General features: G+C 32.1%; 1 protein-coding gene across 4 annotated transcripts; it reads left to right on the forward strand.

The window, feature by feature from the left end:
• Positions 1-6: 6 nt before the first annotated feature.
• LOC128192767 (exocyst complex component 1-like) lies at positions 7-26,201 on the forward strand. Of its 4 annotated transcripts, XM_052865723.1 has the most exons (25): positions 7-28; positions 1,620-1,834; positions 1,951-2,081; positions 3,015-3,110; positions 4,020-4,083; positions 6,693-6,889; positions 7,478-7,603; positions 7,850-7,951; positions 9,097-9,229; positions 9,638-9,747; positions 9,916-10,065; positions 11,036-11,138; positions 11,421-11,572; positions 11,981-12,094; positions 13,874-13,929; positions 14,213-14,278; positions 16,446-16,550; positions 16,843-16,893; positions 17,857-17,983; positions 19,296-19,379; positions 19,913-20,066; positions 20,442-20,462; positions 20,882-21,006; positions 21,125-21,247; positions 25,296-26,201. In XM_052865723.1, the coding sequence occupies exons 2-25, from the start codon at positions 1,711-1,713 to the stop codon at positions 25,518-25,520; spliced, it is 2,739 nt and encodes a 912-aa protein (XP_052721683.1). In that variant the 5' UTR covers positions 7-28; positions 1,620-1,710; the 3' UTR covers positions 25,521-26,201. The 4 variants fall into 4 exon arrangements, with proteins under 4 accessions (XP_052721683.1, XP_052721685.1, XP_052721684.1 ...); XM_052865725.1 differs by lacking the exon at positions 14,213-14,278 and having other exon boundaries at positions 8-28; XM_052865724.1 differs by lacking the exon at positions 16,843-16,893 and having other exon boundaries at positions 9-28.
• Positions 26,202-26,642: the final 441 nt, after the last annotated feature.

Below are 26,642 nucleotides of genomic sequence, written 5' to 3' on the forward strand. Positions count from 1 at the left end.
TCAAAACGAGGCCTTTAAATTTCCGGTGGTAAGTTTCCTCCTACCCTATTTAAGAAATCAAAATAATTAGGAAGTTGTCGTTAATCTATTTATTAAGGATGTATTTCCAATTATGTATTATTTTAAACTTTTCAAATAAAGAAATATTTTGTGCATGCGACTCACAAGTATTCTTTGTATTGGAACTTTTATCATGTGATAACAGAGAATATTCGAACGACCCTTTTAATTTTATGCTACTGTCATCAACTGTGACAACAGTATGCATAAGGCTATCTTTTTGTGGCTGATAATTAGTACTTCAATGATTATTATACATATATTCATTTAATGATATATCTGTCCATTCTCTAAAGAGAATTACAGGCCTCTTAATTTCTATCATAATATTAACTAATAAGCCCTGAACTTGACTGAGTCTAATTATTTCTTCTCTAGATATTTGCGGGACGTATATACTTAGTATATACGCTTAGTATATACGTCCCTGATATTTGAATGATAGTTGAATGCTAGGTCAATCATTTTAAGATCCAAATATGATTTATTTATCACCCCAATTTCTTAGGGGATCGTCTCTACCTCATGGTTTATAATATCAAAGTTGATTAAAAAAAAGCCATATTGTTGGGGTAGATTGGTTTATAAAAATTAATTATTAATGAAATTACACTTTTCAAATGCTAAATGTTTCTCCTAATGCTTTTAATGTCAATAATTTTTTTTTTTTAAATTCATTTCCACCTTGAATGAAAAGCTAATAATACTTTTTTATTTGGCTTTATGCAAAGTTTGAAATATCTGGAAACAATGACACATAAGCGCTGTTTTAGCATTTTATCAAATCAAATTCACATTACCATAACTTTTCAACAAATATACATTTAAGGAAAGTTAAAACTTTGTACTTTTGGCTGCATGAAAATAAAAAGATGCGCACAGTCATGTGCTTTTGAACCGTACCCGGTGTCGTTAAATGTATGGGAGAGAGATTGACCCTATCCTATCCTAACCTAGCTATATATAAATACACCTGATGTATTTATATAAACATGTATCTAGAGTATATGTAATCTTTCTTCTCATACAGTTTACGGCTTATTGATAGAAATTAATCTGTTTGGATGCTTTCAATCTTATCTATGTGTTAATGTACCGGACTGATATGAAAATATCATGTTTATAAGCATTTCAATCCACTATTGATGCTATCAAATAGAGTACACTAACTAATCCCCTAGTGCAATTTGTTTTAAAATTATACTTTAGTCTTCCTAAGGTTATAAAACTTTTTAGAATTTCACATTTAGATATGAATTTCATCATATGAAAAATATTTATTGCAAAAGTTAAAAATTCTTGATCTTTATACATTGATGATCCTGGCAATATTTGGTTCTTTGGGCAATCCCAGTCATGACCCATTGTATGGCATATATTTTTATATAATAGAGAGATGATACATGTAGTAAGATTGGAAAAAAATTGCTATGAATGTATGATGATATTGTGTTTTATATCTGGTGTCAAAGTCTGAGATTATGGAATCAGCAGAGAATGGATACAGTCAAACTTAATTGTATAAACAGAAAAGATTCCCTATGATTTTTATTTTGCAGCAATTAAATGCCAGAAGGTTCGGCTAGTCATGGTAATTTGAAAAATACCTAGAGATTCTCCAGGTGCAAGTGGGAGTAGTGGCACTAAACCATGACTGCCATTAAACATACCCTTAACAGAGATGTATTTCTACCGAATGATGAACGCTTGATTGGATTTGTTCATGTTACAAAAGTTGGACGAAAGAAGAAAACTAGCTTTCTCTGTGCAGCATGTAAGTTTTTTTTTCTATTAAAAAGTCAAAGTTTTGAATTTAATATTTAGAACAAACAATTCAAATTTGAAATGGAATTGATACAAAAAATACATAAAAATAGAAAATTATTTTAGTAAGTACAGAGACTCCAGTGCAAGCGCGCGTTTACCAGGTTAAAAAGGCTGACAAAACAGAGGCCTACAAAAAGAAAGTAACATGGCTGCTGAGAGAATTGAAAGTAGTGGATGGAAAAAGTTCCAGTAAGGTAGGCTAGAGAATATTCAATGTGTATCTTTTTATACATCAGTTTTTTTTTATTATTTAAGTTTTTTTAAACTTTTTTGATTACAATGAGTTGATATTTTTGAGGGTGGGTAGGATGGAGGGGATGGCAGCTAGTGAAGAGGGAATGGAATTATAGACATCCAGTGTGAAAAATTGTTCTTAATAATCTCTGATCCTTAGCAATGTTTGATAACTCTGAATTATCCAGATTTTTTTATTCATACCATAAATCTGCCTTTTAAATAGACCAATTTAATAAGTCTTGTAGTGTTAATATTACACTCAGCTATTCAACAAACTGCTTAACTTTGTGGCTCTATGGAGACCTGCTCCCTAAAAGTAAAGAGGTCTAAGCCGCCATTGCACCAGTACAACCTTTTTTTTCTAATTTGATCTCAACTTGTATGTGTCGTTTATTCCATTATATCCATCGTGGCCAAAATTTCAATAACTTCGTTAAATACATGGATACTATCAAAGTTTTCTTTTTATTTTATTTCATTTTATATAAAGTTTGAAGAATAAATACCATTTTTACAATGAACAAAATGCTTTGAGGCTGAGGATTGGAGAACCTTAATTGCTTCTCTGATTTTATCAAACTATTTGTGCAAAGATAGTTAAAAGGAAAAAACATTCTATCTTTTCATAAAATACAACCAAAGGTTTATGTATATGGCTATTTTTATGTGTACATAGTACTATTACAGAACACATCTGGGTTGTGTTTTTATAGCACTAGAAATCTAATTACTTCCCTCTCCACACATAAATTCAGTCCATAAAACCTCCCAAATGTGTGAAGGGAAGCAGAAGGAATTATTTCATGCTCGGAGAATCGCCAAATATTGATTTTATTTCTTCTACATGTATTTGAGATTCTGAAAAGTAGTCTTCTTCTATTTTTGTACAGGAAACAGCAGAATTTGATCTCCATTTTGAAAAAGTCTACAAATGGGTAGCTAGCAGTGTACATGATAAAGAGACATTTATTTCATGTCTCTGGAAGGTATGATTTGTTTTATATTGCAAAAAGTAACTTATTCTCTAATGTATAATGCAGCTAAAAAAATTCATTATTAATAAGTCATAGATTATTAATTACAGTATATGATATAAATTATGGTAACAGATTTAGATATAATTAAATTTAGAGGTATGCATCTCACAGGCAAGTAGAGAAACACTGGATTTAAAAAAATTGCTTTCTTTGGTGATTCATTCAGGATGTCAAGGTAGCGACATTGCAGAAAAAATACATAACCCGCGTTAGCGTGTAAATTTCAGTCTGGCTGTTTCTATAGAGATATGAATTAACTATAAGTTTCCGTAAGAAATAGAGGGAATAATACTTGGTAGATGTAAATATTTTCTTTTTAATACACTTAGCTAATTCATGCACCATGAGCACAAATATATATGTTGTCACAAATTTGAGTTTACTTATTATTGTAAGATTAAATGGAACATTCAAACTTACATAACTAATTTAATATGTACTAATGGAAAAGAATCGTTAAATCTATTTGTTAACAAAAAAGATTTTTTTGACAAAGTTTTTGGCACAATATTCTTAGTCGTGAAAGCTAACTAAATAACATGTTAATTTGGCTGTTCCATATATGTTTCATACCCTTGACTAAGAGCATATATAATGGCTTTACAGTAATGATACACATATATTTCATACAAATAGACATCAGTATTAATATAAATATAAGCATTGAATGCTTATTTTTGGATGTCGACAGTCCTTTAACACACCAAGCGGTGCAGACAAATTATTATACTGCGCTAATGCATGGTATTCAATTTGTCTGCACCACTTGGTGTGTTATAGGACTGACGACATCCAAAAATAAGCTTTCAATGTTTAATTATCTTGTTTGTTAACAGTTTAGAATGAACTGTTTTGTAGCTAAGCCAGAGATACCTGATCCAAAAGCCAGATTTCCTAAATGTTCCCAGACATTTGTTGGAAGGTATGATTCTGACATCTACTCAAAAGATATTTAACAAATTTTCCTTTGTATGAAATTTTGAGGGAGGGCGTAGAATTTTAAGTCTGCTGCAGATGGTGTTAAGAGTAAATTTTAACCTGAATTTCATTGTAGTTAGAATTATACAAATTCTTGTAAGGTCAGCAAATGATGTAAATTATGAATGGGGGAATGGCTTTGACAGCTCTCCCCGCTCACTTTCGCACCTTATCACTAAAATCGTAGGACTTAGTAAATTTTGTTCCAATTAAATTTTAGATTATAAACGAGGCTAGGCAATTTCAAATAACTCTTGTTTTGACTTTTAATTACCTCCATTCCGTCCATGAAAATACCGTATATGGGGTAATTTTCGTGATGATCTAATTTTCGCTTTTTTCGCAATGTCTTTTAAATTGCAAATTTTTTAATACGCAGAAATTATATTCTGATTTATTTTCTTTAAGAAACTTTTTAAATGGCAAAAAATGACTGGCGTAAATTAAAAATGCTACACGTTTCCCCCATTTTCACAAATTTTGTGACACATGAAAAAACCCGGATATACGGTATGACATTTTATTTCTGTTTAAAAGATATTGTATGAGAAAAGATCTATTGTGAAGTTTTTTTGTTATTTTCTATCGTACATATTTGTAAATTTTTTGAATGTGCATTTTGAACCTATCATATTGCTCTTGCAATTTTATTATTAATCTTTAAAGTTGGGTAATACAGCATTCTCTTAATAAAATGGTTTATTTCTGCATAGTTTTTGGCCTAGATATCCTTCTGGACCTCCAAAAAATCTCAGATATTTTGATTAATTTTGTTCAAAGGAATAAATTAAGATAGAATTTTTTTAGGGGTTGAATTTTGCAAAAAAACGACAAAAATTTCAGAAACTGATTTATATAATAGTGGTCTCTATTTACATCACTATGAGTAACTTCTGGATAGCTCAGTAGGTTAAACCGCTGGCTATGTTACACAGGATGTTTTTTGTGCCCAGATTTGATTCCATATGTAGGCATACTTTTGTATAAACACAGGATCGTGTATTTTGTATTTTACTCAGATTTCTTCTTTTAATGCACGTTTGCAGAAATTTATGACAAAGTATGTACTGAACTGAAAGCACTCAACCGTAACTATACCTTAGGGTAAGCAAGCTTGAGGACAAGAATCATTCACTCTGTGTTACTCGAAACAGTTGCCACTTAAAAAAATCATGCCCATCAAAGATTTTGCGTTTGCCTTTCCAGAAAGAACATCTATAGGAAATGATAGAATTGTGGGAGAAGTACTGCAAAGTACATGTAGATGCAGTTCGTTCATTGCAAAGAATGTGTGCATTGGTGACATCTTATGCCAAAATGCAGTAGGAAGGTTTATAGATTAGAAAAAAATGTGGATTGGGCAGTTAGACAATTGACAACAAGCATTGCTAATTTTTTAATAATTAACTGACAATATTCTATAATCTGATCCTGTTTAAACTGTAGGGCTACATTTCAGTATTGACACAACTTCTTAAATTTCTTTTTTTTTTTATAATTTGCATTTCTTACACCAATGACATTTTTCGAAATAAAATGTATCATCTTCAAAGAAATTAGTTGTAAAAGGATGTAGGTACCGTACACTAACGGGGTTAGCTTCTTCTTTTCTGCCATGTTTACATTTTAACTTTTAAAAAATATCATGCTTGTTTTGAAAATTTTGCCTTATCCTCCCACGTTAAGGACCACGTCGCGTAAAGCATCCGTACCAACCAGAGACATTAAAATAAGAACTTACTTCTCAGTTGTTGTGGAACAAATAAGTTCAAATACAAAAAAATCTTGTAAAAACATTGCTACGGATTAAAGCAAATTAATGTGTTCTTCTTGCTGATACGGATCTGTTTCATAAATATTGAATTATCATGTTCAAAACTGAATGATATTTATGGAAAATATATACCTTATTTTACTGTCATTGTGGACACGAAATATGTTAGAATAATGTCATCGTAATTATGATCCTACACAGGAATGAAGTAAAAAAAATGTTCTTTATTTTTTAAAGGATATTTTGTTAATGTTTCAATAGAATAAGAAAAAATTGATGCATAAAACAATCTTTAAAATCGCGTCACGTGAGACTTTCGATAGTTGCTAATATGTCCCTGGTTGTAAATAAAAGCATATAGAGTACATATATGGCTAGCTGGATTATAGAAAGTAAACTGAAAATAAAATATAAAGATAATAAAGTAAAAAAAGCGTTCATTTCTCATACTGCTCAGACAACGACTGTGAAACTTTTTTTTGATCACTAGACATTGCTGGTATATACATACTGTGTACGGCCTAAAATCAAGAAGAGGAACGGAAATCGTTATGCTTTTTGTAAAAACAAAAACCAATATCAGCCCTATAGGTCATTTCAGTTGTAATAAACAATTGATCCTTTAGTCAGTCTTTGTTCAACCTTGCGTTGATACACTCATGGAATAAACTGGCATGAAATCATTAGATTGTGTTCATTTTTTGCGTGTTACAGCTGGCAACACATACATGTATTTAAAAAATTCAATAAATTGATGTTATTTTGTGTTTGCCCTGTAGAGGTGAGCAGACCGACAGGATCTGTACAGACCACTCAACAGGAGGATGATATTGTCACCATGGAGGACGATTACCAGGCCTTGACCTCCAAGGAAGAGACTGACCTTGACCAGCTGATGTCCGAGTGTAAGATCGCCATCAGTAATGCAGAGTTGTTCGCCGAGCAGCTCTCCAAACAGCTCTCTGTTCTGGATGGGGTGGGTTTAGTTTCTGAAAATCTGTTTCCTTATTGTATAGTATGATTTAGAGTTGAGTTTTCAAGTAAATGAATATTTATTTTTGCAAATGTCTTTCCTTATATGAACCGTCAAAAGAGCAAAAAAGTTTATTTCTGTGTGAACTGTTTCATGTGTCAAGAGGTCATACAATATTGGTATTTAGAATGTCAACAATAATTATCTCACTAGGGTAATTGTTTGACTATTGCATTATGAACTCAAAAACATGGTTAAAACATGGTTTTGTATATAATTCTAAATGGCTTGACTTTCTCAAATGTAAATGTAAGGAATGATAAAATATGGTAGATTAGCTTGACTTGTAAATGATCAAGTCTTTTGAGAAATAAGCCCTTTGGGTGGCACAGAATTTGATTGCCTGACCAACCAAGTTTGTATTCCTTTGAACTTATTCATTGTCCAGCTTTAGTAACCCATTGAAGTTTTTATTCTTTGTATTATAGACATACATATATCCCTATAAAGACTTGTATGTTGATATAGTACTGCACTAGGGTGCTAGTGAGCATAAACAATAATACTAGGTATTTATTTTGGTATTTTCAGGCCAATATTCATTCCATTATGGGATCTGAGGATCAAGTTCTGAACCTTATGAGACTTTTGGATGATGGGATTCGATCTGCAGAGACAATTGAGGATAAACTAGACTTTTATGATAGCATTTTGCAGGTATGCAATATTTTTACAGATCATTTCTTTTAGAGCCTATTTTTGTTGACAAGTTTTTCCTGTCTTAAGCAATTTTGAGAATTTTTGACACAAATTCTCAAATAAGTTATGGGAATCTAATCCTATTGAAGTGTCAGAACCTATGGGTTTTTTTCATTCTTTTCCAAAAGATCTACAATTTTACACCTAATGTTAAGCGCTCATCTAAGATTGTTAACAAAGGAAACTGTTTACTCTGTATTGTAGAATGTCAAAGATCAGATGGAGGTGATGAAAGAGAAGGACGCTCTGATTAACACCAGGAACAAGAATCACCAGCTTCTGCTGGAGGAACTGGACAACTTAGTGGTCAGTATCAATCAACAGTAACAGTCAACTTAGTGGTCAGTATCAGCCAACAGTAACAGTCAACTTAGTGGTCAGTATCAACCAACAGTAACAGTCAATTCAACCGAAAGTAACGGTTGATTCATACAGGTATATAACAGAGTGACCACCAGGTATAGACAGACATGGAATGAGTGGAGACGGAAAAGATCAACAAGCTTTTTAAAAAATAAAAATCTTTATTGGATATCACAGACATCAACATGATTTAAGTACAGATACTGCACTGTGTGCTTATGTGGAGTTGTGTATTTAATCAAATTTATTTGTAAATTGATGTAGCATGTCATTTTAATAGAGTGCAAGTAAGGGGAGAGAAGTTTTCATACTGACCTGATAACTTTAACATGCGGGCTTGGAACACAAATATTTTTGCCTCTTATAGATAGTTTTTGATAAACCCAATATAATATGGGGTAATTTTCCATTGCCTGCTATGTTAGAGGTCAAGATGCCTAGATTCTTTCATTTTTTAACAAATTTTAACAAGATATGCTGGTAATTTTTATATGTAATGGATATATGCTGAAAACAGTTTTGTAAGAAAAAATATCGGACAGTTTCAATGTCGTTAGGGCCGAAAACTGGTTTTTTTTTTATACAGAAGTGTTTGAGGCATATATAGTACTTAAAACACAGCCATTGAATTTCATTGCTGATTTACTTGAGACAGTCTGATTTTCAAGGATATTAGTACTTTAACCATTGGTTACGGTCTGATATTAAAAACAGTCACAGGTAAATATTTAGACTGCTGGAACAAAGGAATGACATCACAGCAGTGTTTTAAGTGATTTTCTCACAAATATTTTCCCAAACTCTTTTTAAAATAAAATTAAATATTTTCAGCTTGATTAATCAGGAAAATTCACTTGCCTCAAGACGGAATTAAAGGGAAATAACTTTTATGGGGAAATACATCATTCATAAACAAATTTGCTTTTTCAAATCTTTTCAATTTTAAAATTATGATGATAAAACTAGATTTTATTTCTTGGAGTAGAAATACTTGCTTGTTCAATGAGTGAGGGATAAAAAAAAGTGATATGTGACCAAATGTTATGGGCAGATTTCTGTTGATGTGACATTTTTACAATTGTTTACAGAAACAGCTGGATATAGACACAAGGCACCTGAAGGCCCTAACAGACGGGGATCTGTCCACCCCTGGGGGGATCTGTGAGTGTACTACAGCGGCCCATATCTTACAGCGTTGTCTTAACGCGGATATTCATCCAGGTTAGCTCTATTCTTTATTTACTATGTTAGGAGTTGGTATTTACTAAATGATTGTTTTGATACTTAATACTGTGTACAAGGAAATATTTGCCCCCATTTTATTTTCTCCTTTTTTTGCCCTGGTTGTCATCTGGCGAATTTAAAACTGAGCGAATTCCAATGCCTTCAATTATTCTTTTTAAACACAGCTGTGTCTGGGCGAATTCAATATGGGGCGAAACTGTTTTCAAGTGAATAAGGGCAAAAATTACATGGGGCGAAAATAACCCTGTATACAGAAGTTAAACATATTAAGCAACTTTTTTTCATTAATGACACATGGTGATAAAATAATATTGGAGCAACCTTGATTTTGGAATAGTTTGTTCATTTGTGTATGTTTTACTGTTTCCTTCATTCTGCTTTTAGCACTGAATCAAATGGCTGCTGTTGAGGAACAACAGAGAAAATTCACAAGGTTCTCGGATAAATTCGGCAAGAGATTAGCCTATCACTTAAATAATCTTTTCATTCAGCAGGTAATCTAGATAGAATATTCATTTGTGTATTCAGATCAATTTATATCTGCATGTACTTAATAAGAATACATACATGTAAGCATAAAAAACATTGCTTTAATTCCATTGATTGTTCATACATACAATTCTCTAGATATACAAGCTGTATTAGAATCTTAACTTTTCCAGGGTAATGTGCTAGGGGAAACTCTCAGTCGTCAGGTACCAGAATTCAAACTTCCACCGCACCACTCGGCACACCGCGACCTGACGCCGTATGCTGACCTTATGCTTTGGCTAAAGAACTCGGACTTTGATTGCTTCACTCAGCTCTCAAAGGTAAAAAAATTTTCATTGAATATTGCTTATTGCTGAAAATTTTATGCAGATGTCATGCAATTCTTTATGATGAAAAAAAAAATGAATTTCTGGTAAAAGGGCTGGATGCTGACATTTTAGACTTTTCAAATAAGAATTTTAAAGTCAGGACTTTTGATTTAAACAAAATTAGTTTATGAATAGAAAAACAATATTCAAAGAACTATATATGATAAGAGTTAAATTGTGCCCCCATAATTCGCCATTTTTTAAGTGTTTCGGGTACAATAAAATGTTATCTAATTTTTAGAAGAGTTGAAATAAGATATATTTTTCATCTATTTATTTGATTTATTTGCACTCACTGGCAGTATATAGAAGTGACGCCATTTCTATAATTCAATCAAACTCAGTCAAAAATTGACATTTTTCTTATCTATTTACGAATGGGAAATATAGAGTGCATGCTTGAACAAGGACAATTTTTTTCTCACTTATTAGTCTTGGCTAGATACATCTCTGATTAAAATATTTTATTTGTTCAAGAATGCGCTCTATGTTTTCAGAAGGAAAAACTGCTTGAAAACAAGCTTTTTTACGCTAAAAATGCAAAAATGGCGAGAAAAGGTTGTCTTTACAATGTCATATTTCTAAATTGTGGGCACTTGAACCAAAATGAATATTATGTAAACACATCACATACATATCTGTACTAAGAAAACAAAGAATGATAGTAAATTGATGATGTTCATTTTAGGGGGCCATTTTAGGCCCTTATCATATATAGTCCTTTGTTGATGAATCTGATGTGTAATATGATGACTTCTCAGTTGTCTTACATTATAATGGCTATCTCTCAGTGTCCTATAGCTGGTGGACTTAATATTCTCAAGTATCTCAAGAATCTCAAGTATACAGTTGTATTTAGAGATAAATTCATAACATGCATGTGCAATAATTAAATCTTGGATCTTTAAATGGATTTTGACAGGTTTATACCCAGAATTTAAGTAAGCTCTACAATAAAGAAATACAAGATTTTTTGGAGATGGCCAAGCAGAAATTAGGAACCAAACCGGACAAGAATAAATTAGGTAGGATGCTGGATGTGTACTTCCCTTAGTTAACCATAGAACAGCAAACTGTTATTCAAGTTTTAATCACAGTGCCTTGATTTTGCATTTATTAAGTTATATTAGACTTGGTCTTGGCAACTATTATTTGCAGCCAATTCTTTTTTGTTATTGTCAAACAATTTCAGGATACATTAATTTTCTCACACAGAAATAAAAGTTTCTCTACAGCATTTAATAATCCTAATAGTTCTTAAAGAGTATGTGTAAATTCTACCTCTGATCCATCATTTCATTGTCCAGGTGTTGGACTGAGTGCACAGGCTCGAGCTCTTTCTGGCTCTTCCTCCAGTCTGAACCGGAAAATGTCAGGCTCGGTTCAGAGTTTGAATTCGGACAGTATCTCGATGCATGGATCCAGCCATGATCTTGCCATGAGACATCTATTTGACCAGGTAAACATTACTTTAAATCATAAGAATTTGTTGTGGCTCAATTTTCATGCATTTTGTGGGAACCTCTTACCCATGAATTGACGTTTCCAAAATATTTTAAAATCTCAGTCTTTATTCTATTAACATACAAGTAAATCACATCTGCCACATCTTTAAAAATCTAACGATCAGTGAAAATTAACCCCCAAAATTTAAATGATTCCATAGTGTTTGTATTTTGTTTGTTTGATTTTATGCTGGGTATGGTTCAGTTACATGTTTCTTGAATAAATCATTACAAATTTGAAGAAAACGCTAACTGAAATGCATAGATAATTAGTAATTGGAAAATATAAGTATTGCAAAATATTTCATATTTAATGTCATTGAACTTGAGGGATCTATTCATCGTATGCTTTGTGTTTACAGATCATTGATAAAATCCTCAGTGAACTTGAGCCTGTTTGTCTGGCAGAACAGGATTTCTGTGTCCGATTCTTCCATCTGGCAGGGGACATCTCTGTTAACAAGGAGGCTAAACAGGTCAAGTTGTAAACATTAATTCGAAATTGTGTTTTTTTTCCCAGTATTAAAGTCAGTTTTTTTACGACTTTTTGGTAATATTTGAATGGCATGATTAGATGTATATGTACTAATTATGGTTGTGTGAAATTTCTTTCTATATGAAGTGACACAATGACTACTCTATATAGTCTAAATATGTTTATGTTTATATTTTTACCTCTCAGAAAATTATCTTTTGATGCCAATTTTGATTCCTTGTAATTTGATTGGTCGGTGATTAACTCTAACACTGGAATGTTCTACCTCAAACTACTAGACAATAAATATAAACAAATTTAGTAAATTTATACTGGCAGCTTACGTTATATATTAAATAATTGACGAAGAGGCTCGCAAAATAAATTAATTCCAAATGAGTTTTAATAAAAAATTCCACCGGATGTGATAATTTGAAATCAATCCAAGATGGTGGCAATGGGTATCTTGATTATTATAAGGAGAGGGTATATATTTTTTATGATGAGAAAAATGTAAAATGTCAGGTGCTTGTGTACATGTATTATAAATCACCAATCCATGAGGTGACGTAAGTTAGGTAACTCTTTCATCAGACTTCTGTCATGGACATAATAAAAGAGTTATACCTCTTTTAGCAATTGAATAAGTATCTGCCTCAATAAATTTTCAAAATACATTGCCATGATGTTGCAACTGTAATGCAAAATAAAATTAAAATAATGTTATTATATATCAGTGTCCAAAAGCCTCTAAAATAAATAGTTTCACATATTGGGTAAAAACATGATGAAACAGACAGATAGATATTGTGGGGGTGGGGATGGAGTAGAGTAGAGGGGGGCCACAATGGGGATGGGGGTAAAATTTTAGGTAAGAAATCTTTAAAAATCTTCTACTCAAATACCTTTGGCTTATTATTTTTTTTACTTTGGAATTTGTAAGAGTAATTTTTCTTCTCAAAAAACCATTTGGTAAGAAAAGTTGAAACCTACCGTTGGTGTAATCATATTCAGGTATTCAAGATTCAAGTTTGTTCAAATCGTGATCCTTGGTGGTAGGGTTACGCCACAATGGGAGGGGGTGGTGTCAAATCTTTACATCAAAACATGTTAAATTTTTAAAAATCTTCTTCTCAAATACCTTTGACTAGTAAAGTTGGGTTTTATAAGGAAACTTCCCCTGGGTGTAGGGTGGGGCCACAATGGGGGGGGGGGGGTGTCAAATACATATGAATACCAGAAATGTTATATTTTAAAAATTGTCTCAAAAACCATTTGGCTAGTAATTTGAATTTTATATGGAAACTTCCACAGGTATTGAAGGGGGTAGAGTCTGCCACAATTGAGAGGGAGATGTAGGATATCTAATTTTTGCATAGAAACATATTTTTTAAAATCTTCTCAAAAACCATTTTGCCAATTTTAAAACATGTGGAAGTATCCCCTGATAGTGTAGATTCATGTTTATTCAAATCATGATCCCTAAGGTATGGTGGGGCCACAATAGGGGGAAGGGGCAAATATTAGCGTAGGAATATTGGGGGAAAATCTTTAAAAATCTCCATTCTTTATCTGGGGCTCAATGTTAAAAAATGTGCCAAAAATTAAAATTAAAAAAAATGCAAAATTGTAAAGACATTTTTATATTATTTTGATATACTGGTATATGAAAGCTGTAATTTTGGTCTTGTTGCACACATATCAAATTATTTTTTTGACCCTCATTCTAAATCACTAATTATTTTATTGAGAAGCTTCATTTTCTGCTCATGATTTACAGGAGGAAGAATCTGATGATGTATGGAAGCCACTTCAACCTTCTGCACCTGAAGTTGTGTAAGTATTCAGAGTACAAGATAAATGTAGTAAAGCAGAAAGAAGGGATGTTGAAATTAGATGGATATGGTATTTTTCAGAAAGAATTAATACACATTTTAATATTTTCTTGTGAATTCATTAAAGATGCAATCTTTTTCATTTTCTGTAGAGGTTTCTTATGTTTCCAAGAACAAGGATATATTTTTCTACCTTTATTGGTATACATACACATGTGTTTGTAGGGCCTTGTTCTTAAAGATATTGATTCTGTCAACGTTTCTATGGCTACTGACTATTTTAGGGAGTTCTATGAGGAGAATTTAGGTGGTGGTCTTAAGATTCAGAGGCGTCGTACCAAGTCCAAGCTGTAAGTGGGCCCAACCCAGCCCTGCCCTGCCTGCCTCTCCGCTTCATATCACCCACACACCACTGTACTGATTTATGCTGCCTTGCCTTGTCTTAAGTTTGTTGATGTTTTTTTAAATTTAAGCAGGATTGCAGAATTTAGTGATTGTCTCAACAGAGCATGTACCACCAAAAGTTTCTTATGTTTCAGATGATTACAAATTATGAAGAATCACAATTGGAATGTAATTTTTCAGTGTTGAGACAATTTCATTTGAGCATCTCCATGTTGTTGCCATGACGATATGAGTTTATTTATGTTGTTTATTGGAGAATGCCCAGTTCTATGAAATACTCATTATACTTGCAATAAGTAGTGTATATTGTTGTCATGTCAACACGCAGGCATTGATTGGAAGCTTGATTTTTGAGATGGAAAATTCTCTACCAATGCAATCATTTGAAATTGTGTTATGAACAATAGCGGTTTTTGATAATGATTATCTATGACAGAACTTGAATGCCTTTCAGGAGAATTGACACATTTGATTTGTGTTGTAAATTAGAGGATTTTGTTCATTTAGGCTTTGATCCTCTATTTTGAGGCACAATTTGCTTGTTACTACAGTATTAAGGATGTTGTAACTGTACCACATTTAAGATGTATGAGGCATGCAAGTTTACTAAAATATAAATTCAAATGGTTGATGTGACTAACAAGAAAAGGTTATTGTGAAAATTAATACAATTAAATTAATTATGAAAATAATATATCTACCGTACATATGTTTATGCAAGTTGCATCACTGATGATGTTATGTGCAAATATATTATGACAATGTTAGTTGAGGGTAGTAATCGGCAAGATCAGAAAATGATCCATTAAATGATATCTACATTGTACTAGGTAATTTGAATCAGACATAACTTACACAATACAATGCTTTCTTTGGGTATAAAGGTAGCAAACATTATAGAAAATGCATAAGCCGATCACGTGTTATATAATTTTTTCTGCAATGATGGGTACTTTCAGAGCCAGCATGAAACAACAAAGGAAGCATTTCACCGTTAACATTTAGTATATGTATATCAATTAAACAAATTTTTGTTTTATACATATAAAGTTTGCAGAAGTACATATATCAGTAGCAGAGGTTTTCTGAATGATAAATTATTAGAGCAAACTTGTTGGTCTGATGTCTTTGCAGTCTCTATACTAGCTACCATTGAAGGGAAAGTTTTGATCATGATCATGAAATAACTCTAGTATAGGTAATTACCTAATTTAAAGTCATTATGTTTAAAAAATTCAAAGAATCCATATGTTTATATAAAAAGAATTGTTTAAACTTCCCAATTAGGGGTTTCTCATTGTCTACGGTATAATTAAGATCAGATTTCTTTTAAAAGATACAAGGGCGAATTTACTCAGTAGAGGTAAAATTATATCAACAAACCTACCATGCACATATGAACAATACACATGTATATTATTTATCCCTCAACAAACCCTTCCTTGTCCTAAAAAATCAATCTCTATTTTATCCAATTTTTGGAATGAATTTACCATTAGCTAGATGTTTACCATTACTGGTCCTATTTAAGAACCAACCAGTCAAGTATAACAATAGTTCTATAGGTTAAACCAAATCTTTGACTGCATGACACAAATACTATAAAAGCAAACATGTCTAAAAATATACTATTAGCAATTTTTTGCAATTTTTTGAAGTTACGTTTTACAAAAAAGATCTACTAAAGATTTAAAAATTAAGGTGTACATTTACAAACAATGAAAAAATGTCCCCAAAATATTTCTTTTTCTCATACTTAATAATAGCAATTTAAAAAGAAATTGGTTTGATTGAATGTTTAAACCATAAAGGAAAGGTTACCGGTAATAAGGTAATGCTGGAATGGGGTAGCATTGAGAAGGGGGGAGGGTTCATTAGGTCTCTATGATATTCTACTATATATTTTATTACATGAACAACTAAGAGAAGCATCAAAGAGAAAACAAATGCCTTATATCTGACGATGTGGGCTGAAAAAACAAACATAATTTAACATTAATTATGTTTCATTCTTCTATGTTTAAGCATCAGCTTATATTACTCATGATTAAATAAAGAAAAAAAAAGTTTGAATAAATATTTATTTAACTTTTGAACTCTGATTTTTGGTAGGAGACATATGAATGAGGAAGTCAGAAGGATGATGGGAGAATTGTTTCCAAATCTGGAATCAGAGCTTGAAGCATTTGTGTCATATGCAGATAGATTGGATGGTTTGTAAGTAAATACAAGTTGTAATTAACAATTGGTTAATATTATACATTTTTTAATTTTAATTTTGATAAAAGCAGGCCTTTTGTAGTATATTTTCAGAAGGAGAAATAACTCTGACTAGCAAATAATCAGCATGCTTGTACAGATATGGAGACCTGTACTATGGTTTTTGATTCATAAAATTATCCAGAGAAATATTTTGCTATTCAATTTCAGGATCAAACATTGAGAATTGATGGTGTTTAGATATTGAAACATGAGGGAATTTAACAAATGTTAACTTTTTACTCTCAAGGAACGGCAGAAATTCTGAGTATGAAAGATACTGGCAGCAAGATAACAATATGTAATGACACAATGGATGAGAACTTTTATATTAAGGGCATAATTTATATAATGTTGTGTCATGTATATAAGCTAAAATTTGTAATGACCTTCCCACCCCAAATCTCTCACTCTGTCTCTATACTTTATATATACATCTTATATCATATCTTTTTTAGTCAAAATTACTATTTAACAGTGTTGAATTACTTACAGAGGTTAATGATGGATGCTGTATGAATGTTAAAAAAAAGTTATGACATGATTTCCTTGTAGCTCTGGCTTGATTGTAAAATGTAATATATCCCCCTTCTGTTATAAGACTGTTAAAATTCATATGAGGTTGAACAACCCCAGATTAACAATCAGTTAATACTGCACTAAACAATAGACTCAATGTTTATGATACATACAGTAAAACATGGTTACAGCAAACTCCCTTTTTCAGACAGTTTTGAGCTATATGAAATCAAAACAAAAAATTTGTGCTCGCGATTTTATATTTTCGAGATTTGATGCAAAACAGTGGAATTGTGGAATTAAGTACTAGCGTACAATAAGGAATTTACATTAAAATTTCAGATTGACTTGTCCCTGGCAATTTGCTATACTCATGTTTTACTGTTTTCCAATGTTACACTACATAACACAACAAATATACTGTCAGTGTACATTATGAATATCAATTATCACTAGATACATGTAGTACCTATCTATGTAAAAAAAGAAAGCTAGTAAACGGTAGAAGTGACCATGAAGTAAAAGGATTTTGTTTTATATCTTTGAAATAAAACAAATTTGATGTTAAAGTTAAAACTCATACTTTCATATTGAAATATTACACATCTTACAAATTATTCAAAAATTTAATCATTGAGCAATGTAATTTGAGAACTGTAACACCTGTGTCCATGTTGTGTTCTATAACTTTGGTACTGAGGTTCTACTGTATGTTGATTGTGACATGCCGCCTTTCTGTCTGCAGTAACTCCATGTACATGTTGGTACGGATGAGTCAGCATGTGAACAATGCCCAGGACACCGGTTCCTTCCTCAGCCTTATGTTTGCCAGCTGCCTCGTCAAAATCAAACGCAACTTTGACAAGTTCATCGTAAGTAAAAGATACACCTCGTCAAAATCAAGCGCAACTTTGACAAGTTCATCGTAAGTAAACAATACACCTCGTCAAAATCAAATGCAACTTTGACAAGTTCATCGTAAGTAAACAATACACCTCGTCAAAATCAAACGCAACTTTGACAAGTTTATTGTAAGTAAACGATACACCTCGTCAAAATCAAATGCAACTTTGACATGTTCATCGTAAGTAAACGATACACCTCATCAAAATCAAGCGCAACTTTGACAAGTTCATCATAAGTAAACGATACACCTCGTCAAAATCAAACGCAACTTTGACAAATTCATTGTAAGTAAACGATACACCTCGTCAAAATCAAACGCAACTTTGACAAGTTCATTGTAAGTAAACGATACACCTCATCAAAATCAAATGCAACTTTGACAAGTTCATCGTAAGTAAACGATACACCTCGTCAAAATCAAACGCAACTTTGACAAGTTCATCGTCAGTAAACGATACACCTCATCAAAATCAAACGCAACTTTGACAAGTTCATTGTAAGTAAATGATACACCTCGTCAAAATCAAACGCAACTTTGACAAGTTCATTGTAAGTAAATGATACACCTCGTCAAAATCAAATGCACTTTGACAAGTTCATTGTAAGTAAACGATACACCTCGTCAAAATCAAACACATTTCTGACAACTTTACTCTGAGTATACCTTAATCAGGCGCATGCTTTGACAAGTTCATTGTAAGTTAACGATACACCTCGTTAAAATCAAACGCAACTTTGACAAGTTCATCGTAAGTAAACGATACACCTCGTCAAAATCAAATGCAACTTTGACAATTTCATGGTAAGTAAACGATACACCTCGTCAAAATCAAACACATTTCTGACAACTTTACTCTGAGTATACTCAAATCAGATGCATCTTTGACAAGTTCATTGTGAGTATACCAAACATCTCATTAAAATTTAACACGTCAACTTTGATTCTTATTGCTTTTAATTTAGAATAAAAGATTAAACAGTTTCTGTCCTTTTTCCAAAAATTTGCTACTTTTAAAATACCCTTTCCTCGGAAAAAAATTGTTTTGTGCATACATTGTATTTCATCTATGATGTATCTTTCAAAGACTTGATACCCTATTGAAAAATTTTGCTTTTTTAAAGCTACAATGTTTAATGAATACTTAGAGCCAAAATATTGTATTAAATTGTTGATTGTTCATGTACTGAAAGAAAATATGTTGTGTAGGCATTGTATAATATATTTAAGATTTTGTACAAAGTCCTGTTTAAAGAATAAGAAATTTTCTGTGATTTTAGGCAAACCAGATAAAAGCCATTCAAGATTTTAAAGTTTCCAAGAAGAGTCGATGTGGAATTATAGCCTTTGTCCATAACTTTGAGGTAATTGGTCAGAACACGATTTACTCTGATTGTTAGGATAGAATGTAACCCTCTTAGAAGTAAAAGCTGAACACCATTCGTAAATAGGCATTGTCAACCAGACCAGGTACCGGTATACAAAGCCCTTTGATTTCATTACACCCAATTGCACACCTGAAACTCGTGGCTGACGTGTAGTATTCCTTTCGTGGTCTTTGGATTTTATGCATTTATTTCTTATTCACGTGCATATTCTGTTTGTAAATAATGCATTGACCAATTTGTTTGATGTTAGTATTCTCCTGGTTTGAAAAAAGTGCATGAATTTCATAATTTCATTGCGACCGAGTAGCGCGGCGAGGCCAAGTATTTTGAACTGTTTAGAGGTCTGCACCTTATATACGGGTTGTAGGGACAGCAATGATGAAAGAGAAATATGGCAGACATTGCATATTTACGAGCAATGCAGTGTCACAATGTTATTTAACCAGTACCAGCTTGTTAAGCTATGAATGAAACCTTTTTATTGAAGATTATTTTCAAATCTGTAACAGGAATTTGCCAACCAAGCAGAGAGTATATTTAAGGGCTCAGACAGACACACACATCTGGATAAGTCCTACAAAGCTTTGGTGGTGGTCATCTATGAACAAATTGTCCGTGTAGCCAGCGAGAGCCAGAAGACACCAAAAGATGTTGTCATGATGGGTATTTACCTACTTATTCACCTTCCCCCTCCCCTGTGTAATATGTTTGTGTGTAAGTTATCTTACTTCCAAACAATAATCAGCCACACAAAATAACACTTGGATAAGATTCATTTAATGTTGAATCATTTTAATTCATGGGGCCATGCTAGCTAGGTTTCATTTATTGCTTTTTCATAAGAAAATTTTATGGATTTGTATGAAAATTCAATGAAAAAAGATTGTTTCATCGATAGTTTGTTGGGAACTGAATGTACTGTATATATATGAGATGTACCACAAAAACCAACAAAGACAAAGCTACAATGAATTCTGTAAATCTACTGTATAATCTTGTTAACATTCTCTAATATCTTACCACATTTTCCTTTTTCAGAGAATTTCCACCATATGTATTGTAAGTAAACTATTCTAATGACTATCAAAAAATCAATACATGCATGGTTTCAAATTCTACCTTAAATTGACAAATTCCATTAACATTCCCCCCAGATTTTCAGATTTAAATTCTAAAGTATCAAATAGAAAACAAAGAGAATAGAAAATTTAAAGAATATAGGAAAGTCTTTTTTGTCATTAATTTCCCTAATGGATTCTTTTGAAACTGCACCTGTAATTGAACACATGATTAATTCAGTGTTTTTAATATTAAAAGCAATGAGTGCTTGCATGATTTTGCTCTCTCTCTCTCTCTCTCTCTCTCTCTCTCTCGAGATCTCAGCAAATTATATTTCATTGTACATACCTCTAAGAATTAATTTTATGAATCTTTTGAGAAAGTTGTGTGCTATTATAAAAAAAATTTACTCCCTCTAGCAACATTGTCCACTCTGAAAATTCCATGTCTGGAGTCTGACCGGAAAGAGGCTAAACAGATCTATCAGGACAATCTTAACAGTTACACCCTGAATCTTTTGGGAAGGCCTCTGGAAAAATTACATGTAAGCCCATTGTCAGAAAGCTTTAAAGTGGAATAAGCATAACATGTGAATGGGATTAGTCATGTTATTAGGTATGCTTAAGGCTTTAGAGCTGACATGTACCTGTGTCTTGTTACAGGTGTTTTTTGAGGGCGTACAGAATCGTGTGGCTACAGGTGTCAAACCAGAGGAGGTCGGATTTCAGTTGGCCTTCAGTAAACAAGAACTAAGGAAAGTCATCAAAGAGTATCCAGTGAAAGAGGTAAGGACAATAAAGAATCCAGTTTAAAAGGTAAGGTCAAGTTCATCAAGAGTATGCAATAAACAAGGTAATGGATGGAAGGTCAAAGGTCAGTAAAGATGCAAGTATAGATAATAAGTTCAAAAGGTCATCAAAGAGTATGTAAAGTCTCTTAATGTCAATAAAGATGCAAGTATAAGAGTTGTAGTACATAATGTATAATTAAATACATTTATATTTGTTATACTTTCATGTTAAATACTGAAATCTGATTGGTTAAGACGCAGTTAATAATATTTACTATTACCCTCAGCGTTAGCAACGCACTTGGCAACGGGTAACATTAAAAAATGTTACATGCGCGAAAATTATGCGCGTACGGTTCGCTGTAGAATTCACGTTATTCCTATATAAAAGCAGTAAAATTTTCTTAAAAATTTTAAAAAAGACATTCAGTATAACAAAATAAATAGTGCCTGTTTGGGAGGATAACAGTTGAAATTGACACAAAGTTGAGTCAAAAAGATAAAAGTTTAGGATATTAGTGAGTAGGAGTCTAATTGATGGAGATTAATGACCGTCATTGTCATCATTGAATAACCAACCAATCGGGTTAAGGTCATCCATGAGTTTCCAGAGTGAATGGTAACCATTAATTACTAAGTTATATACATTCAAAGGGGTAAATAGTAAAGGTTTATAATGATGAGATTCTATTTAAAAAGTGGAAAACAATTGGGATCCCAGTTGAAAGGATACAGGGTCAATGTCATCAAAAGTGTCTCTAGGTAAAAGAGGTAAATAATAAAGCTCATCAATGACAATCAATTTCAAGGGTTAATGTAATAGTCATTAATGGGAATACAGTCAATTTGGAAAAAAATTTTCAAGTAAGTGAGAAGGATACGTCAAGGAGCTCAAAGGTCAAATTCTTAATAGTGAATCATATTAAGGATACACGAGACGTTCATCAATTTTGTATAATTTTCCTTGATATTTTATTCCTTATTAATTAACATTTAAACCTGTTAATTCCCAAAAATTCAGGGTACATTACCAGACTCGTTTCGGAGCTAGAATATTTCGAATTTTCCTTAAAATAGCATGCAAAATGCATTTGAATGCTTATAAATAAAGTCATACAATACATTTTCAATTGAACACTTTATATCTAAATTTAAAAAAAAACATATACCGGTAACACAAAAAATATAATTATAAAATTACTAAGTGGAAATCTTCACATTGTAGAGATACGAAAATATAGAAAATGGAAAATAGGTCGCGTCTGACCTTAAAGAGGTTAGGGATAATATTCATCAATTAGAAACTTAAGCAAATTTATTAATGAAAGTTTAAGGTTATCAATGAGAATCAAGTTGATGGGATGGGATGTCAAAATCATCTATTAGTACCAATATTCAATAAATGAAATAAAAGGTCAATAAAATTGATGAGAATCCAGTTTGATAATAAGGGTCTAAAGTTATGAATGGTTCTCTAATTAGATAGGTTAACAATATTAGTGAGGTTTCAGTTAAGAGTTAAAGGGTAAAGGTAAAGAATCAAGGAAAAATTTAAGAGGCAAAGGTGAAGGTTATCAATGATGATATATACCTTTAAAGGTCAAAGGTAAACCATATTAGGGTTTATCTGGTTATTAATTAAGGTCATCTTAGAACATCACTCAAATAATCACTGGTGTTAAGCCGATATGCGTACCATTTGGTACGCATATCATAAGATGGCGATGACCTCTGCAGGTTCTTAAGTTTACACAACTCTTCTTATTTATTCAGATCGTATTTCAGCGGGTAAAACATCAGTGTTTGAAGGGTAGCGAGTCTCCACATGTAGCAACCTATAGAATATTCCAAAACTGCATATTAATTGATATTTTCTTCATTAATGAAAATCCCGATGATATGCGTACCTACAAAAACAGATATACGTACCATAAAACAAATAAGAATTTCTGGATATGCGTACCATCGGTAAGATATACGTACCACTTATATACAAACTGATTTGTTTTTTTTTTTCTGAAGGGAATTGTATATTTATAACCTATTTAACTGTATTTCGTACAAAAAAATTAAAACGACTTGTTAAATGAAAACTATAAATGAAAAAAAAAATTATCTAAGAAAGAAGTACAGGTGATTTAGATTGCCTGATATATAATCATCAGATTACCAAAATCTCACTTTAAGTCCAAATTCAACATTCAAGTCCGAATGATACAGATATTTAGAGTCCCTCAATTTCTTTATCAAAAAAAATATTCTAAGTATAAAAAATTATTTTGTTTATAAACACAGTCAAACTTCGTTATCTCCAACTAGATAGGACTGTTTATAACTTCGCGATATCCGAGTATTCGAGATTTTGAGGGTACGATACTTCAAATCAAAGTACTGAAGTACTGACGGGAGTTGATTTTATCGATTATTATTTATTTTAAAATCAACGATATGTAATTTTACATGCATGGCAAGTAAATTCCTATAAGTATTTGAATAACGAACATTTTTTAAACATGAATTTCCTTACGGGAAATTCGTGAAAATCCAATATCAATGAAATATCCAATATCAATCATGTTGTGCAATATTCAAAGAATTAGTCCATCAAACTGCGTATCAGTAATCTAAATAGTTATAAGAAATTGTTTGGATCCAAGCAAAATTGAACTCTAGTCTCGTTCAAATAGAGGCTCAGCTGTATCTGTTAATCTCCGACAAGCAAGAGAGACTCTCTGCTTGTCAGAGATTTACGGAGACAGCCGGGCGTCTGGTTAAACGAGACTATATTGAACTCTGGCGTAGGAATACATAAAATGTACGACTTCAAAAAATATCTAAATTGTTCGTACCATTTAAAATCTGACTATTTACAATGTATTTATAAATTATTTTCCTTGAAAAACAATACTTAAGAACTCATTACATCGAATTTATTGATTAGAACTAAATGTTGTCAGCGGTGATGATTTGTGCTTAGGTCCAAACAATGTTTCACTTTCGGTTTGCCTGAGTAACTGCATAGTTGATTAAAATCAACTCCCAAAATGAATGGTTGTTAATTACAAATCACTTCGACATATCCATTGTATTCGAGATATGGGTGTTCAATATATCGAAGTTTAGCTGTATAAAATTACGAACGAATGAAACAATAGACAAATAAAAGACTATTTTGTTCAAAAATTAACCATTTAATGTTGAATTCTGTTTAATTGATAAAGCATGGAACAATTACTACTCGGCATATTTATTATTTTAAAACAATTGACATTAAACAGATAGGATAATTTCTTGACAACTTTTTAAATATTATCTTCTTACATGGGATTCATCAATTATTGTTCCTGAATTCTCTACTAAAAAAAAAAAAGTATTGCCAGAATCGATGTTCAGTATTGAGCGTAAATCAAAACCGATTGAACCGACCGACCGAAAACAAGAGATCAATTATAGTATGATATATTGAAAATTTGAATGTTTATTTCCCGCCACTATGAAGTAATGATATATGTCCATATGTCCAAGTTCTCAACATACTGACGCTCTGGGGATAACGATAATAAAACAATATAATACAAATGCATTCAACGTCTCTAAACCGCACAGTTCAGTGAAAATCAGAAAACACAAGATATAATAGAAAAGTAGATGGTACCCATATCATCAAAATATGGTACGTATATCCAAAAACATAAACATGCCGTAGGTACGCATATCATAGGGATTTTCATTAACGAAGAAAATATCAATTAATATGCAGTTTTGGATTATTTTATAGGATGCTACTTGTGAAGACTCGGTAGCCCTTCAAACACTGATGTTTTACCCGCTGAAATACGATCTGAATAAATAAAAAGAGTTGTGTAAACTTACGAACCTGCAGAGGTCGTCGCCATCTTATGATATGCGTACCAAATGGTACGCATATCGGCTTAACACCAGTGAATAATATGAATATTCTACATGAAACTTATGAAGGAAAATTAATTGTGTAAAGATTTTAATCACAGGAAAGTCTGTTAAAGAATAAACAATTGTTATAGGTGAAGAAAGGGCTGGATGGAATTTACAAGAAAACCCTTAAAGATTTGTGTGAGGAGGAAAATTTGCTCCAAGTGGTGTGGTTCTCCATGCAAGATGAATTCATCAAACAAATCAAACATTACGAAGATCTGATCAACCAGTGTTACCCAGATTCTGGGATAACCTTGGAATTTAAAGTGGACGACGTTCTTTCCTTCTTTTCAGAGATAGCACAGAATCACTAAGTGGTTGTTGAGGATGACTTGTCACCATTACACAGTGAATTTTTGACTAAAATCAATTTGAAACAGCAGTGCTTTTATTTTCTGCTTATTGTGCTTTCATGTTGTATGCAAGTAACATTGAAAGTGAACACACATTAAGGAGTCATTGTATTTTCTGCTAAAGGAACTGCATTACAGGTGGAACAATGTTAAGATTGCCAAGAAAATTTGTTAAGAAAACCTGTCGCTAATGTTTCAGAATCAGTGGAGTTAAACTTTTACATTATTAATCTCCATTTTTCATACCTTTTCACCTCCAGAAACAATTTATTAGAGCATATTTTCATTAAAGCTGAAAAAAATTGGTACTTGGTTGTTACCTAGAAGAATTACCGGTATATAGGCATTATACAATTTTATCAAGAGCATGTGTATTGTATAAACAGTATATAGTTTTTATGAAAAACCAATAGATGGTAAAATGTTCCATGCTTTTGCAAATTGTCAACTGATTGATTTTCAGAAACAATTTTATCATAAAGCGAGTACATGTATGATGCTGAAAATCTGAATTGTTAATTTTATGTTGTCCATGAAGAAATGATTTCTGTTACGGTGGTATGCCCTGTATGTGCAATAATCAAGTATACTGTTCTTGTTATGAATGTACTGAATAATTTATATACATGATTAATTCATGAATCAGACTTGTTCTTTATTGAGTTTTTAAGTAAGATGGCTTTTCTCAGTGTCAAGTAACAATCTGTGTGATACAACTTCTTCGTTTTGTAAATTTGTGTCTGGCAATATGCCATTAAATAATTTAACATGTCATAACAATTATCAACTCCTGGTAGGAATTCCCCTTCAACGCCCCAAAACATTATTGGATTGGTGGGCATTGTAGGCTATTTTATCGTGTAAATAAATTGCAATAAGATTTGATTATGGGCAATGACAAAACAAGACCAGACTGCAAAGATGATAAGGGTATAATTGGTATGTTGCATCACAGAGCATTAAGTAGTGCAATCTTTTGTATAAAAAAGATCTGTTTGCAATTGTCTTCTCTCTTTTATTATTTGGGATACAGAGACTGAAGATGTTTTTTCTCTATCAGATATTATAACTTTCTTTCTTTCT

This window comes from Crassostrea angulata, chromosome 7 (assembly GCF_025612915.1).
Source record: "Crassostrea angulata isolate pt1a10 chromosome 7, ASM2561291v2, whole genome shotgun sequence".
In the NCBI taxonomy this organism is placed as follows: Eukaryota; Metazoa; Mollusca; class Bivalvia; order Ostreida; family Ostreidae; genus Magallana; species Magallana angulata.